The following is a 17039-nucleotide window of genomic DNA, read 5'->3' as shown; positions in this document are numbered from 1 at the left end:
CATTGAGCCATGATGTGGAGTACTCCGTCCTCAGCAGGGACTGGGATGGAGAGTATCTGGAAATAATCGGTTCGCTGCCTAAGAAGTTATAAGACGTCCCTGAATACAGTTCTCCATCTGACAGAAAAGCGGAGAATAAAACAAAAACAGCAATTTATTATCCAGCAAGTCCATTTTGCCTCCCAAAATAACAGATTATTGGGGATTATTGTGCTTTTTATAGCAGGGCTGACAACCAACAGAGCTCTTTGTGAAATGACATAAAACTGGGCCCCAACTCACCGACCATGACGGTAGTAAAGCTTTGCGACGGGTCAAAGGAGCACTTTCCCCGGCCATCTTCAGGTCGACCGTCCAACGAAAAGTCAGCGAGGTTCTGAAAGAGGAGCTCACGGTCAAAGTTGAGCCGTCGGCCGCGGGGGGATGATTGGAGAGCCCCGTCACATGTTTATTGTTGCAGTGTGGCGTTTCCGGTTGAGGAGGGATGGAGCATTGACCTACCAAGTAGTCACACTGAGGTTGGAAAGCGTGCGTGCCGCAGACATACAGCCGCTCATCGTCTACGACCTGGAGCACTCGAATGTAGTTCAGACAATCCCTCTGGAAGGCAATCGATGAGCAAATTAGATTGTATTGATACTACAGAGAGTGATTCTGACAACATGTGGGTTCAGAAAAAAACACCAACAATAAATTATAATTATTATTGAACCAACCTCTTTTGATTTTCCTTTTTGCGTGCACATCACCATGGGGTTTTCCGCAACTGTCCATTGAACCTTAAAACAATCATTTTTTAAAGAAAATCATGACTCAAATTGAACATGTTTTTTCCTTCCTGTTAGGAATCTCATTTGTATTTTTGATACCTTGTTGTTTTTGACCGTCACATTCTTCTTGCTCAGCTCAAAGATGGCCTCCCGGGCTCCCACATACAGCGCGTCTCTTTTCTCACTCAGCAACAACGTGGAGTAGTTGAAGATCTCAGGCTCCGAAAACTCCATCAGATCTAAATCTGAGCACAGAACCATTGGATCACATTACTTTACCGTCCCCAAAAGGTCTCTCTTGTTAACATTTGTATTCAGTAGTATTGAGAATTTAATTTAAAAACGGAGCTAAAAGCAGAGTGAATGTTGGATTTACATTTATAAGGTGGACAGAAAAACTACTCAAAATGAATACTAATGTTGCTTAGTGCTGGATGTTTAAACATACACCATCTCGCTCACAAGTTGATCATAACAACTTTAGAAACCGATAATATGTCAGTACAATGTTAACAGCTTGTTTATGCTGCCCCCAAGTGGCCAAAAACCCCCAAAACATTTAATGCAGGTTGAAGTTACACCATAAGTTCATCAGGAGTAAACGGGTAAATATCAACAGTTCAACAAAAGGTAACGGATGTAAGCTGAGATAAAGATAGTTTCATTAGAGGCTGTGAACCCTCACACTGAGATGTTTGCCTCTCTTAGAGTGTAAATGATGTAAAAATGTAAATGGCAGCATGCAAACAGAACGTCCGCCGGACACCTGAACGCTCTAACTTGAGAGCTGTGGTGAGACTGAGGTTTGTCTGAGATACAGTTAAGAAAACAGGTGTCCCCTGAACCTTGAGTGGAAAGAGTTTTTAGAAACCACAAAGATCTATCCATCCGTGTGGTGTGAAGGCTCGGCTCTCCACGCATTGCGAGTGGAGCAACTGAAGTTCATGTTAGCGTCTCTTGTTTCTTGTTTCAACATTGTGTAAGCTCATAAATACCAACTCAGTCTAACAAGTACGACCTCCCAAACTGAGTGCCCGTAGACTCTGTAACTCAAGCAAGGTTACAATTTAAATCAGCACAGAGGTTTCAAGAGAACATTTACCAGAAGTGATTTACAAGAGGACACAAAACAAAACCTCTTATTAGAACTTGTTTATTATATTATATGATTACATGTTAGTTGGTTAAAATCAATTGATTAGAGAAGCAAATAAATAACATGGTAATTCAAAGTTACCAGAGCCAAAATTGACATCTTTATTGCATTTTATGTTTTTCTGTATGAATATAATTAGTAACGTCTAAATTGTGTTATTTACTATTATTAGCAAATATTTGGTATTTTTACCGAAAGAACGATTAGTTATCCAAACTGAAACCATTATTTATTTCAATTGCATAACACCTTATGTTTAATTACTCAGAAATATTACATTTAGAATATTTTATTTATAGAACGTATATAATAATGGCATCAAATCTCACCTTGGTGTCTCCAGGAGGTTCGAGGCACAGCGTGCGGTCCGTGGGTGGAGACCTCCAGGAGCAGCCCCAGAAACACTCCCAGCACGCCAAATCCCATATTGGACTCCGACAACTTCGGAACGGTGAAGTTTCCTCTGCAAGACAAAAAGTAAAAGCAATACACTAAAACCGTGTGCTGAAAAATATAAATATTCTACAGGGATGTAGAAATGACTGGGCTCCTCACAGGCTGATATCTTATGACGCAGCACACACGCTAAAAAGGGGGAAGGCATCAAATCCACTTCCCTCATACTGAAAGCTGGCGGAACTGATTCATCCTCTTTGTGTCGCTTAGTAGGTTAGTAAAGCCAGCACACGCATTTGAATAAAATCAATGGAAGCAAAAAAAAAACACTCCTACAATAAAAGCATGTGTGAAATGTATGTTTTCAAGTGTTCTTTTACATAAATGACAGTTAATTAAATATCTTTGGGTTTTGGACTGCAAAATTGTGATGGGCATTTTTCACAAACAAAACATTGATATTTTAAATACTAATTGATGAATCAATGAATTGAGAGAATAATCTGCAGATTAATCAACAATGACGAATAATTTATAGCAGTTTAGGAATGTTGTGAAAAACCCTCGTGTGCCTTTTTATTTTTCATGCGCTTTATTCATTTGGGTTTTTAAGCAAATGGTGTACACGGCTGCAAAAGTCACCTAATAATCAGGAACTAATGCTAATCATGTCCGTTCCCTCTTTCACACCACAAACAAAGGAAGTTCATAAACAACTCTGACAATTGCAATGTTGATACGTTCCTGCCAGAGGAAATCTTAAACTTTTTAGCGAATGACTGGTTGCGTTTGGATCTCGGAAACATTTCAGAAATGTAAAACAAAGCAGGAAGACGGATGGATGAGAAGCTCCATCAGAGAGGGGGCAGTGAGGAGGCGAGAGAGGGAGGGCTGCAGCACGTGATGAGGTCCTGAACTAACACTTACAGCGGCATTAAACTCTATCAACAGCGCCGTTTATGTTGTGCGTGTTAGGACTACTGTATGACACTTCAGTTGATGTCGGCATGTGTGTTAAGCAACAACTTAACACCTCAAGGCTTAAGAAAATCCCCCCTTTTAGAAAACGTATTATACTCCGCCGCACTATTGTCTAAGCACAGTAAGAGGTGTATCCGTTTGCCTCGGGTGACGATGACGACAATGGAGATGACGACAGCATTCCTGGCATCCGTCGGCTCTTATCAGATGCCGGTGTCGTTTTCGATTTGTCCAATTTGTGCAGCTGTGCGATCCTTCTGTCTTTTAACAGCTCCGTCCCGGTGCATCCGCTCACGAACGATGCGCCTGATAAGGACTCCATTAGGCTGCTCTGTGCCTTTTCTAGAAGTCCATCATTAATCCAGCCCCACCTCAGGACGTCCGTGCTTCACATATTCAAAAAAACCTAAAAAAACAAAGTCACTGCAGATTCTTCTGCTAAAATCAATAAAGTATTCATAAACGCTGAGAAGTGATATAATACATAGTTAACGGTAGTTTTGGTCACAAATGGCCTCAATAAATCTCGACAATGCATAAAATAAAAAACGATGTCACAGTTCAATATAGGACAGGTACATGGATTTATCTTGAAATGCTGTGCATTTTATTTTGGATCTCAAATATTGAAGATTCAGTTATTATAACTAACAACATTTTTTGTCTAAAATGGTGATATATCCTCTGATTGACCAAACCGCATTTTTTAGGTCAGCAGAAAAGCTGGGCGGGGGGGGGGGCTCATGCTTTAAAGCTTAAGTTAAATATTAAAATAAATCTCTAAATCCGTTCTCAATCCTGCTTGTAATACATGCAAGGTTGGCCAAACATAAATCTAAAATAATCTTAATGGTCAATTTTCATGACGGTCAAGCAAATTCATTCTGACACGGACGGAAGAGCGATTACTCTCGTCAATATTAGCCACACTGCAATGGTATTAACTCAGAAAAGTGATGAACTGACATAATTCAATTGTAAGATTCAAGTGCTTCCCGTCTCCTGATCCAATCACGCGAGTGTGGGGCGTGTCGGCCACAGCTTTGTACCCCGGCGTTCCTCTCGTTTAACGCAGATGAAGTTGGCTTTTAAGTTGATGGGGAGGACGCTGAAGGCCAACGTTGTTGTTGTTGTAATAGACAGAAGGCAGCTGGCTCTGGCTGGCGATAGCACGCAGTCCTCTGAGGAAGTAAAGCGATCTGGCACAAAGCAGGTCATTCTGGTTTTGCTAAAGTATCCGCAGCACACCTCCGCAAAATGGGTGGGGCCGGTCGCATGGGGATAAAAGGTTATCGGATGTCTTGTAAGACGAGGACTGAGGTAACAAAACTTTTCTCTCACAGGCTCATGTCTCGGTAATGTGGATTGAATTCGCATTCAAGCCACTGAAAATAATGGTGTCGACTTTTTAAAAGGCGGCTGAAAGAAGGAGTAGTGAATGAAAACGAGGGGAATGTAAAGCGCTTTTACTGCTTCATTAGGTCATTTGTCCTCATTTTAAATTTACCAACTGAACAGATAATTTGACAATAGGACAAATAAATCATTGTCAACCACATTTTAACTGACCTTGTAGCACCAATGTGGCCCATCACGCTCAAATATAGGTTAGTCATCAATTACGCAGCCGAAGGGGCGATATATCATGTGGCGATCAATGAGGGTCACCACAGCGAGAGAAAAGGGGAGAGAACGATAATTGATTATTGATGTGGTTGTAAATAAGAATAAATTACCCCAGAGCTATGACCCCCATAACACTGGGATTGTTTTGGGGGTTTTTTTTGTGAGGGTTTCCACCGACTAAATCCGGCAACGGTGGAATTCAATCCCGGCTTCAGCCCGAGCCATGGACTCCAATCTGCTAAAGAGGGGGTCAAACACACAAGGACCTATTGTTTGCTGAAGATGAGGGTAGCCTCCACTCCAATCCACTCCAACCCCCTCCATCACATCCACATCATCACCGCAGAGTCGGCAACAATGAACAGAGAGAGAGACAGAGAGAGGGCGGTACAGAAGAAAGGCATCACTTCTCCCTCTCATCCTCTTCTTTTACAGTCTTGCCAATCTAAATGCCAACGCGGCTTAAGCCCTGAGCCAAGCCAGGGTTTTCAAAAGGTCGCACAAGCCCATGAGATGTGGAAGCATCCCGTAAAGATGATCCATAAACTGTCCGGTGGCGGCAGAAGAAGCCGTTAAACAGAGACGGGGAGAAAGAACGGGAGTGACGTAGCCACAGTGTGAACGGATGAGATAACTATTCTAAATCCATGGTAAAAGAAAATCCCAGACAAACAAAAATTCATCTCTCTTCTCAGCCTCTAGTTTTTGGCTTGTTTTCCTCGAACACGCTGCGTAAATAAAAGCCTCAAACTGGACTCGTCCCTCCGTGTGTGCACTCCCGACGCCCTCCATCAATCTCACCACTCTAAACCCCGTTAGGGGCAAACTTAAAAAAAGCTTTGAGAGTCAGTGTTACAGTAGCAGAAAGAGCAAACTGGCAGCTACCCGATGCTGCTGGGAGATTTAGAGGAGTGGCCACGCTGGCCAGGGCCATTTAAGACTGTTACCATGCTGGCAGGTCTCTTTGAGCCCTTTGTGCTCCCCGTTCAGCTCCTTTGGCTGAGCGGGGAGGTTGACACCTGCTCGGGGCCTTGGGGTTCCCAGCACTGTGCTGTTAACGGGGCATAGACACTGGCAGGCTGCCCACTGAGGACAGAGGACACAGGGTGTGTGTGTGTGTGTGTGTGTTGGGGGGGGGGTCTGCCGATCTGTTCACAAGACCTGTGAATGTGTTCGTGAGTATGAAAGTGAGAGGAACCTAAACACTGGAAAGTGATTTTATGTCTTTATGCACCACAATCAAATCAACAGGAGTGTGCCAACCAATTCATTGTGATTGAAGCCGGTCACGATAATAAATCAATGCATAACCAGATGTAACCTCTGCGTGGGGGGGGGGGGGGGGTTCGCAGCTGTACACTTCTTGATTAACGATTTTCCCCTTCAGCACACACTGTTAAGCTAATCAAGCACAAACGGACTGAATTACCAAGGCAGGCCACCACACCTGCACTCTTCACTGATCAGTCATTTCTGTATGAAAATAAAATAGCATTTTTTTTTAAAGGAGTAAAAAAGTCTGTGTGCAGTTTCTACTCAAGGCAGAGCAGTGAGCTTGTGAAGGACAAAAAGATAAGAGATGCAGAGTGGCTTCTTCATGGCCTTCTTTGTTTAGAGATCAACGGGTCTACAAGACGTATCTTTAAGAACGGAAAAGAAAAACCCACTTCCCTCTGCTGGGTGCAGATAAGTCACATTTAGATGCAGCACAGACATTCAACAGCCTACAGCGAGAACTACGGTAAAGACAGAACACGGAACTATCAAGGAGGAAGAAAAGCTGACAGTTTACATTTCCCCTCCGAGTCCATTACCGTCAACGGGGAAGTACTGGTGGGAAACAAGCAGCTCGACTTTCTGGAAAGTTCTGAAAATGTAGAACAACAATCAGTACACGTTATTAACACTCACTTCTAGAAAGTGGTCGGTAGAAGCAGTTACAGCAGCGCTGGTTGCTCTACTCCTGTTTGTTCTATTTCCTTTTACATTCCACCTGATGTCATTGGTAGCAGAGCATCATAGGATGTCACAAAGACATTGACAAAGATATTGAATTAAATGAAGATAATCGTGTCCTTGCCGACCCGTAGCTAAACCGTAGACAACGTAGTGCACCGATGTGCGCTTTCTAACAAATGTAACTATATTCTGCTTTTCAGCAACGCATTAAAGCCATCTCCACTTCTCACACAACCCTCGCTCACTAACACAGTGAATGAAACCACGTAGAAACAGTGACGGCATGGAATAACCTCATATTCAGTCATGAAGTAAATATAATTGAAGCTTGATACGGCCTTTATTTATGCATTTAGTGTTGCCAACAATGGGAGAAATCTGACAGTGAATCAAAACCGGCTGAGTCGACGGACCGGCTTCATTCAAATGAATGGAGGGTTGAAGTCGGTCTGAAGACGAATTAAAAGTCCTTTGTTGGTGGTCATCAGTTCAAAATACTAAAAAGAGAAATGGCGAGGGAAATAGTTGAAGTGGACAGAAGCTGTACCACCACTTAGCATCTCATTTCCAAAGCAGAGAGAGCCGGAAAAGAAGCTCCGCATCCTGTGAGCAGAGAGTATGGTGAGGATGCAGAGTGTGATGGAGGGCGATGTGAAGGAGTCGGACATTCAGCGCCTGCCAACGGCTCCAACCCCTCGCTGGCTCCATTTTCCGTGTACTCGTCGTCGGCATCAATGCACAGAGATGCTCTTCTTCCTTTTTGCCGCTGCGAGCCAAGAGGCTGCGACTCATTTCGTTTCCTCCGTCTGCTGCTATAATACTGATGTGCCGAGCGACCCGCAAACAAACTGTGTAATGGGAAATGAAGTAGTTCATTTCGTGGAAAGAATCTCTCTTTTGGCAGTTCAATATGACATTAAAAGTTGCTGCTTTGCACTTCCATGTTAAGTCTAGAGCTGTTGTCAACTCAGCACCAAGAAGGAGGGATTCATCTTTTCTACAGCTGCTTCTTAGACAGTAGCCCAACCAATACATATCAATGAGGGTAGACATTGATATTTGCATCCATGACATTTAGGTAAATGATTAGAGTATGGTCCGTCAGTAATCGTATGCCTCATCTTTCTTTAGTACACACATATGAAGATGTATTTCAGTGTCTCAAAGCTCTCAAACAGCACTAAGACCTGCTCTTATACTCTTATAAAAAGATCAAAATGAATAAAGCATTCTTCTTCCTTGTTAAATCTTGGGGCCTACATCACCCACAATGCAACTCAAGCACCGACAGTTACGCTAGCAGCAGCTAATGAAGCTGCTGGCCTCAAGCAGTGATGACGAGCGGGCTACAGAACTCTGGTAGCCTCACATAAAGTCTTCAGTCCCAACAGACGCCAATGCCAAGTGACATCAAATTAACCACTTTATCAGACTAGATGCAGCTACCCTTCGAGCCACAAAAGGCTTTACACAACCACGATGTGTAAATGTGTGGAGGGTCCCTTACTTTTAATTATTTTCACCAATTGTCTGGATAAATCAACACCCAGCTGTTCAACCTGCAGCTGTGGTCCTCGTCCAAACCATGTGGAATTGACTGAAGAGAGACATCAGCCTTCGGTTGCGGAGTGCAAAGCCACCGTGTCGAAGCCACTTCGTGTTAACGTAGATCCATCTGAAAGCCGGGGAACAGCTGAGTGACCCGCGCTGCACAGCTGACTGTTGCTCGTACAGAGACCATCATCTGACAACTGCAACAGCTGATGCAGCAGCGACGTACGTTTATCCGCGGCGAGCTCGCCGGATGACAGATGGGAGGCAATGTTTTTTAAAGGCCAGATCAAGGATTAACAGCATTATTCATTCATTGACGTCTACATTTAAGGCTGAATGATGACAAGGAGCACACGATGCTCATTTCTGGGGCAGGCTGGACGCAGAAAACCACTTCTGGTTGTGTGAAGTAGTAGAAGTCAAAAAGTACCATTAATGAAAACCCAAATGTCTAAACTGAGGAAAAGAGCTTGTGTGAAGGCAACACTATACGGGGGATGTTAAATGGAAACCCTCCTATATAATTACTAGTTGTTGGGCCCTTGCTGAGCTAGCATGTCAACCTAAAGTGGCCACAGCAAAGGCAAATGAGGGGTCAGGTCCAGTAAAGAGTATATTTAGTTGGCCGATGGCAAGGTTTTTAAAAACAACACGCCCTTTCCCCGAGCCACGTGGTTCTGGAAGATCTGAAAAACGTCCCTATAAGCATACAGGCGAGTGAAGTGAGCTAACTAGAGGAACACGGGTTCCTGTGTGGTGTTCCCCGTCCGAGTACCCGATGTGCCTCTGCAGTCTAACATGAAAACATAATCACCATACATTTTCTTTTAATTACAAGGAGAAAACAGTGGAGGAGGTTTTACTATTGACATCTGCATTGGCACAAAATAAATGAACTTAAGTTTTGAGGATCACCTAGAAAAGAGAAGCTGATGCATTTACACATCTGGAGGTTGCCTTTATGTCCTCATCCTGAAAAGTAGTTTTCAGACAGCAATATTAACACTTTCCTAAAGCCAATTAATGCATTACTCCTGTAGAAAACAGCCATTTTCCACTGTCAATATAAGAATAATGTTTGTTGTGCAAAATGCCAATATTACTAATAATGCACACATTGCCGTAAATGGAGAAAAAAAAAAAAGACACCTTCCAAAACTAAGCTGTAGGAAAACTTTTTTTTGTCACCTGTCACCTTGTGGTACATACTGGTGCAGTATGTAGCTTGGGGTCACATGGAAGCCACAGCTTTCAGTAAAGTCAAAAAACTTTCACTTGATGTAGTTTCCGTGAGGCTACTGTGATGCCAGCGAGGCCTTGGGGCGTATAATGTGGGACTATTTTAGGAAGCAGTGAAAGCCCAGCTGAAGGCCTTGTGGTCACAAGTTGGTGAATGGTAGTCACATTGGTGGTATTTTTTAAAACAGCAATAATAACTAAGGGCAGGTGACTTCAGCTCCCAGAGTGAAATAAAACTCGAGGTCTGGGCTTTGAATCGACTGATGTGGAATATAATTATCGGAATATGATTGCCTTTCGCTACATTGCAAACATTTTACAGATTTTTTGGTGCACTGGAGAAAGAATACGATGAGATAAATGACGAAACTAAAACAGTCTACTAAATGACAGTTACTAGGCTTTCCCACCAGGCACAGGGCATTTGAAGGGGCTGTAAACATCAGTGTAAAAACAAACTGCTATATTTTCCTCCTCTTCTTTCTGCCTTTAAGGAGGACCCCTTTCTCTTCTGCTTTTTCTCAGCAGACACCAATTTCATGGTGGTAATTTTGGCCCGGCAGAGACAGATACCTCCTTTGGAGCGCTGCGTGAAAACTCATCCCATCACCCACAGGCTGCCACAGCGCTAACAGTGTGTCCTCCTGAACTTGGCATACCAGGAGATAAAACACTAATTTCACTGTTTCCTTCGCAGCACAGGGAACGCATGAACAACACAAAGCCAGGCTTGAAAATTCAAAACACTTGTCACGCCGTTATGTTGCAAAAAGCCTCGTTCAAGAGTGACTGCTAAGCTAAGCTAAATTAACGTTTCTCTAACTCATATATATATATATATATATATATATATATAGATATATATATAGAACATAATCAATTACCCCACATAACACAGTAAGCTTAAGATATCCTCCTTGGTATTGGAAGTAACGCAACGTCAGAAATCATAACATTAGACAACTTTTTAATCCATTACTTTCACTATGCTTTGTTTTTAAACTACCCTACAAGCCCCCTTCACACAGCTTCAGCATTTGGAGAAAGCTTGACAGGCCAGACGTGCCTAGTTACGGTTACCAAGCTATGATTGGACCATCACTGTTTCGGGGGGGGGGGGGGGGGGTTTAGCAAACAGTCAAATGCAGAGCAAAGTTGGTTGTACAATGGGCCACTGGAAGCAGGCAGCTGCATGTATGTGCACCATGAACATCATAAATAGACACAACATAGAACACCGGTTTGCAGATAAAAACACGAGAATCGCAACTTAAGGGGAAAAACAAATCACATGAAGAGGGCAAATGACAAAATGATTGGTGAAAAGGGAAAAAGTATCATTGGAAGGGTTGTTGTTTTTTTCACACAAGCACCAAAGCCAAGCGGAATCAAATCAAAGGTGGATTGCCCAGGTGTGGTCATACAGGGGGAATTAAAAACAAAGGGAGCAAAGCCCTGAGGTAGGTACAGGGGGAGGGGGGTTGGAGAAGCATGCAGCATTCGTGTTGAAGCATGCTGGCCCGTGAGGGGCTCAGTGTCGGTCTGCACAGCAAAAAAAAGGAGGGGGGGGGGGGGGTGAGAGAGAGGAGTAGAGTTTCTGACCTGTGGCTCCTTACAAGATGAGACGCTCTTCCTCTGGAGAGAATTATAAAATCCTCAAGCTAGGGAGGGGGGGAGAAGACAGAAAGATCAGACAAGATAGTTGTGCAGAGTGTGTGTGCCTACAAGAGGGAGGAAGCATTTTGTGCATCTGCGCGCTTAGTTGTCTAGACCAGCGGCTCCCAAACGTTTTAGGCCGCGCACCCCCTTCTACATCCCAACCTGGTTCGCGCACCCCCCCCCCCATTAATAAAAACTAAAAAAAAGCAACAGAGCCTATTTATAGCCGCATAAAAATCGGACCAATGAGAGAACAGTTTGCTTGCGCGTGGCGTTTGTTTACAAGATTTAGTCCGCTGTTAAATGTTGCAGTGTGAACACAAACTGCAACATTGTATCATATTAATCCCTGAATCGGAACAAAGCAAAGGAACTACAGGTGTGAAAACGCCCTGAAACACTGCAAAGTTTCAATAAATTTCAGTTACACAAGGAGTCACTTTTAAAGAGCAATACGGATGGCGAGGACACACGCACAGGCTCAGAGGCAGATTATCACATTTAATTTACAATTAACCATAGCTGTTACATTAATCTGAATCAAATTACAATACAGTTACACATCACGATTGTACATTTTTAATCTTACAAAGGGAATTTTTATAATTCATGTTTTTATTTTGTGAAAACTCCCACTTTTTTAATTAAAATTTAAAAAAAATTATATTTAATATTATTACACCATCAGACCGCCATTACACTTCTCCTCTCGCGCACCCCCAGGGGTGCACGCACCACACTTTGGGAATCCCTGGTCTAGACCATGGTTAGACAGATATGATGAACATATACACAATAAAGTTGACATGAAATAACCTTCACCACCGCATAAAAGGGCCATCACCCATTTGTCCACACACACAAGTGAGGCAGATACTTCCGTGAAGGACAAAACAATTACATAGTGACTCAAATATCTACAGCCTGTGATATCATATCTGTCTGTCATGCCGGTCAGGGTACTGTGCTACATTTTTTACAACCAAGGACAAATAAATGTTGAGCAGCCAAATGACAAACATTATCGTGTGCTAATACCATCGGGGGAACCTGAGGCTTGTGACCGCTGTATTCATTTCCTCTCGCACTTTTTTGGTTGTCCGCGGCGAACTTCACACCATTTTTCGGTCCGTCTGGGATTTATAACCAGATGTAAATAGACTGAACCCCCCCCCCCCTCCATTCAACACTGTTGTATCTGCTCTATGCGGGCTAATCCCATGAGAGGTCAGCCACGGCACAAGCCTTAAACCGGCACGACTTTTACTCCGAGAGAAAGTTGCGCGATTTATAAGATTATCAATTTGATAGTGGGATGCAGAGAATCGCTGCATTTTAAAGTTATTTTAGTTTAACTTGTATAGATTGTGAGCTTCAACTGTTTTCATACCGTTCTCTTTTCCCCATTGCAGATGGGATCCAACCACTTGTCAGTAAAACCACTCTTTAATCCTCTAAAACCTTACTTTAAAAAAAGTCTGAGGATTGCGTTATTGTTTCCTCGATTTAATCGGTTTGTGTAGAAAAAAAAAAAAACAGTCCAAAACTCAAAGATATTCAGTTTACTATCACGTATGACAAATAAACCCTTAATACCAACTTTAATACGTTGGTGTTGCAAAATAAAATGTGACTCAACGTCTGACACTATGATCACTAGAACCACACGACTACATAATAAAAACATCCTTCGGTACCATCGATTTAAAAGTCTAACACTCAAAAAAAACCAGCTAATCTGCTAAGATTTAGAAAAGAGGTTTCAGGGCCTTTAGAATGTTGTACAGCATCAGCACTGGAGTTGTGCATCACTAATGAATCAAGACGAGAACAGACTTGAGGGAATAATCTGCATCAGCAGTAACAGAACAGTCAAATGGAAAATTCTTTTTTTTCTTCTTTTTTTTTAGTGCATGAAAACAAGATTTCAGAAGTCAAAAGGGAAGGAAAGCAGAAATCTTCTTATTGCCGTCGTGACAGATGGTCAGACCTCCATTCACAACACATTCCAGTCTGTTCCCTTAGACTGCTTCCCTGAGCAAAATGAAAACCTTTACAACGAGGCTGAATACATTCTCCCTGCACAAGTAGACAAGCTTTATTCCCACAGTCCACTACAATCCAACTGTGCTCGAGTGGAAAACATGGGCTCGCATGTTTGCTTTGCCTCGACTTAGTTTCTGGTACTTTAACTGGGACGAATTATCTCTACATCCTAAAAAAAACCTCCTTTAAATGCATCCTTTAAATCAGGGGTCTCAAACTCATTTTCACTCCGGGCCACATCAGCATCATGGTCGCCCACAAAGGGCCGGTTGTAAATGTAACTACTCGAAACATATTGTTAAATAACTCTCTGCATTCACAGTTTAAAGTAGTCTTCAATGTGCTCACAATACATTTCCATGTACAGTAACCAGTCAAAGAGCTGCTTCTAACTGTTTAAGTATCTCATCATTTTGATTGTCAATCTCATAATTTTGACTTTCAATCTCATCATTTTGATTTTTAATCTCATAATTTTGACTGTCAATCTCAATCTCATAATTTTGACTTTCTATCTCATCTTTTTGACTTTCTCTCTCATCTTTTTGACTTTCTCTCTCATCTTTTTGACTTTCTATCTCATAACTTTGACTTTCTATCTCAGAATTATGACTTTCTAGTTATGACTTTCTATCTAATAACTTCGACTTTCTATCTCATAATTTAGACCATGGGGATATTTTTATTATTATTCGTCTAACTTAAAAAATAAATAAATAAATAAAAAAGATTTTTTTTTTTTTAGCTGGCAGATTCGCAGGCCACATAAAATGACGTAGCGGGCCGGATTTGGCCCGCGTGCCGGGAGTTTGCGACCCCTGCTTTAAATAAATAAAGAGGAACAAAATTCAGGAATAAATAACCCAAAGTAACAGACTGCAGCTGTCACAATGGATGTCGTTGGCAAAGCAGCGAATACTGTCCCGGAACAAAGAGACAAATCTTCCAAACAATTGAATTCAGGTCACCCAAATCAGCCCAAATATGCAGAACCATTAGCATTTGCCCGGCGGGGTAAGCTACTGTAATGCAGACCCCCCACCACCCCGGCTCGACTGTAAGAAGAATAATTGATTATGTTAAGCAGAGATGATGCACACCAGACTACAAGCACGGGCAGTTAACTCACAAATGATCAAGTCCAGACAAGACCTCTGACCACAGTATCCTGTAATGAGTTGGATGCGGTGGGGAATATTTATCCGTATTAGAATTGCTTATTACATTTCTGTCATCAAATATAGATTTTAGCTGACCGCAATTAATAGCATATTACTTCAGATCAGTTTCCCAAAGCCAAAGAGGAAGTTATTCCTGGAGATCAAGGTCAAGAGCCATGCTTTATAGTTGCAGTGCAAACCATCTTCCTCCAGACTTTCCCATTCTCCTATCACTTCCTCACACAAAGAAAAAAAAACACGTATACATGCAAGCACCAATACACGACGGAGCGAGTCCCTGCCTCTCGCCCTCCTCAGACAGTGTCAATGGACCACTGGGAGAAGATGACAGTTGCGTAAGATTGATGAGCTGTAGGCCAAAGGGTGCATCCCCCTCGACATCCTTAGGAAGCACTTTGACTCGGCTTCTCTCGGCTCCCACAAAACCCCGTGACAGCTGATACAGACTTCTACAATGCACCCACGGATCTCAATGACACCGGTGACACCACGCCTTCACATGTCTCAATTCAGGACGTCCCGAGTGGGTGTCGAGCCCGGTTGCCAACCCGGCCTCGCCCCCCAAAACCACGCCCTTGGTGACACAGCGGTCTGGAGAGGAAGTGGAGATGTCATGGGTCTGGATTTTTTTAAATTGATGAGTGGACTTGAATGAGGACCAGGCAAAGCTGGCCTTTTTGAAGACTCTTCAAGCCAGAACGAATTTTTTAATAGGTGCTACTTCAGTAACCCAGCCTATGGTAAACATACTGACAGGACGGGCTATTGAGCTTGCTCCAGGGTGACACCTGATTATTCCCCCGAGCTGATAAAAAGATCCCAGCTCCAGCTTTCAGAAGCATCTCATGACCAGCACAACTCAAGTTCTCTGAGCGGCACCCTTTGTGAATTGTGAATGTATTTGAACCACATTCAATGACAGTGCTAACATGCCGATGTTTTGTATAATGTTTACCGCGTTGATCATCTTAGTTTAGCGTGTCAGCATGCTAACCTTCGTGTATTAGCACTAAAATCAAAGTACCAAATTTCATGGCAATCCATCCAATTGTTTTCGACATAGTGGCGCGAGAGGAAAAGTCAGGGGGGGGATCACCAACGTAAGTAGATTTGTCCTCTAAGGACCATGAGCGTCTGTCCCACATTTTGTGGCAATCCATGTCATTGTTATTGAGATATTTCAGTCCGGACCAAAAGCGGTGGACAAACCTAGAAAATCCCTAAAAATCAACACGGAGTAACTGTTGCATGGTGAGGCAGTTCAGAGCAAAGACCATAAAACAACTTCTGCATCCAGGTGATTGGTGGAAAGTATGAAAAATGTAACAATCTCCAAACATTCAGTCAAACATGTACTCCTAACAATCCTTCAGTCTTCAAATGGCTGTTTACTCCCAAGGGTGCGACTTCTGACCAAACACCAGGGAGTGTAACAGGTTTATAACTAGACTACATGCTGCAGCTTTGTGTAAGTGACATTTCAAAGCTCTTAACTGCTTTCTCTTGGTGCTTTTGGATTCTTGCTCCCCTGAGACCGACATGAATACACACACGTGGGACATTGACTGACACAGATACACAAAGCAAACAGCAACAGACTGGGAAAAGGCCTCTCATCTCTATCAGCGTGGTCATTTAAAAGCCCCACACACACACACACACACACACACACACACACACACACACACACACACACACACACACACACACACACACACACACACACACACACACACACACACACACACACACACACACACACACACACACACACACACACACACACACACTTACTGTCCGTCTACAAACATCCCAAGTCTCTGACAGGGCTGTCAGCATACACCACCACAGGTGGGGGAGGGAAGGAAAATGAGAGGGACAGAGGGAGAGAAAACAGGGTTTGCTATGAGAGAGGATATTCAAGCGTGAAAATTCATACAGTGGTTGAGGACAAAGAGAAGAACGAGGAGAAGTGAGACGGAGGAGGATTCTCCAAATGGAAAACAAGAATGGAATCGTTGCATAAAGACACACGAGAATGGCTCGAGGGCGAAAGGAACGTATTTTTCCTCTTGCTTCTGTTTTTCCCGAAAGAACTTAGCTAAAGTCCACAGCTCACGTGTAGAAATGTCTTTTAGACAAAAGTGGCAGACTTTCATACGACTACAGTCTCACTGTGCATTTGGTCCTCTTCTTTCATACATGATGCAATACAGGGAACCCTGGTGCAGATCCCTCTGAAAGAAGCAAGAAAACAGAACAACTGGGGGAAATGCCAGTTCATTCAAATCCTGGATGGAGGGTGCACGGACTCTCGCACAAACATGTGCACACACACACACACACACACAAAAAAAGCAGTGTATTGAAGAGGTTTAACGCAGGCTTGAATTTCAACAGAATGAATCCCTGTCTACAAGCACTACGGAGAAAATCTGGCTTTAGAAACTTTTCCTCATCCCGGAGCATCCT

The 17039-nt window shown here is 42.9% G+C and overlaps 1 protein-coding gene across 3 annotated transcripts in view; it reads right to left on the bottom strand.

The window, feature by feature from the left end:
* sema4d (sema domain, immunoglobulin domain (Ig), transmembrane domain (TM) and short cytoplasmic domain, (semaphorin) 4D) overlaps positions 1-17039 on the bottom strand; it is a 35390-nt gene that overhangs the window by 9313 nt on the left and 9038 nt on the right. For all 3 annotated transcript variants that reach the window (XM_079289488.1, XM_079289489.1, XM_079289490.1), the window contains exons 3-9: positions 11284-11342; positions 2256-2389; positions 870-1015; positions 717-779; positions 502-600; positions 283-376; positions 1-117 (exon numbers count right to left, since the gene is read on the bottom strand). In XM_079289488.1, the coding sequence (XP_079145614.1) occupies positions 1-117; positions 283-376; positions 502-600; positions 717-779; positions 870-1015; positions 2256-2352 (616 nt within the window). In that variant the 5' untranslated portion in view covers positions 2353-2389; positions 11284-11342. The remainder of the gene's footprint in view (positions 118-282; positions 377-501; positions 601-716; positions 780-869; positions 1016-2255; positions 2390-11283; positions 11343-17039) is intronic.

The sequence above is a fragment of the Melanostigma gelatinosum genome (assembly GCF_949748355.1).
Source record: "Melanostigma gelatinosum genome assembly, chromosome: 18".
Lineage (NCBI taxonomy): Eukaryota > Metazoa > Chordata > Actinopteri > Perciformes > Zoarcidae > Melanostigma > Melanostigma gelatinosum.
Note: the sequence above shows the minus strand (reverse complement) of the source record. Positions and strands in the feature narration are given on the sequence as shown.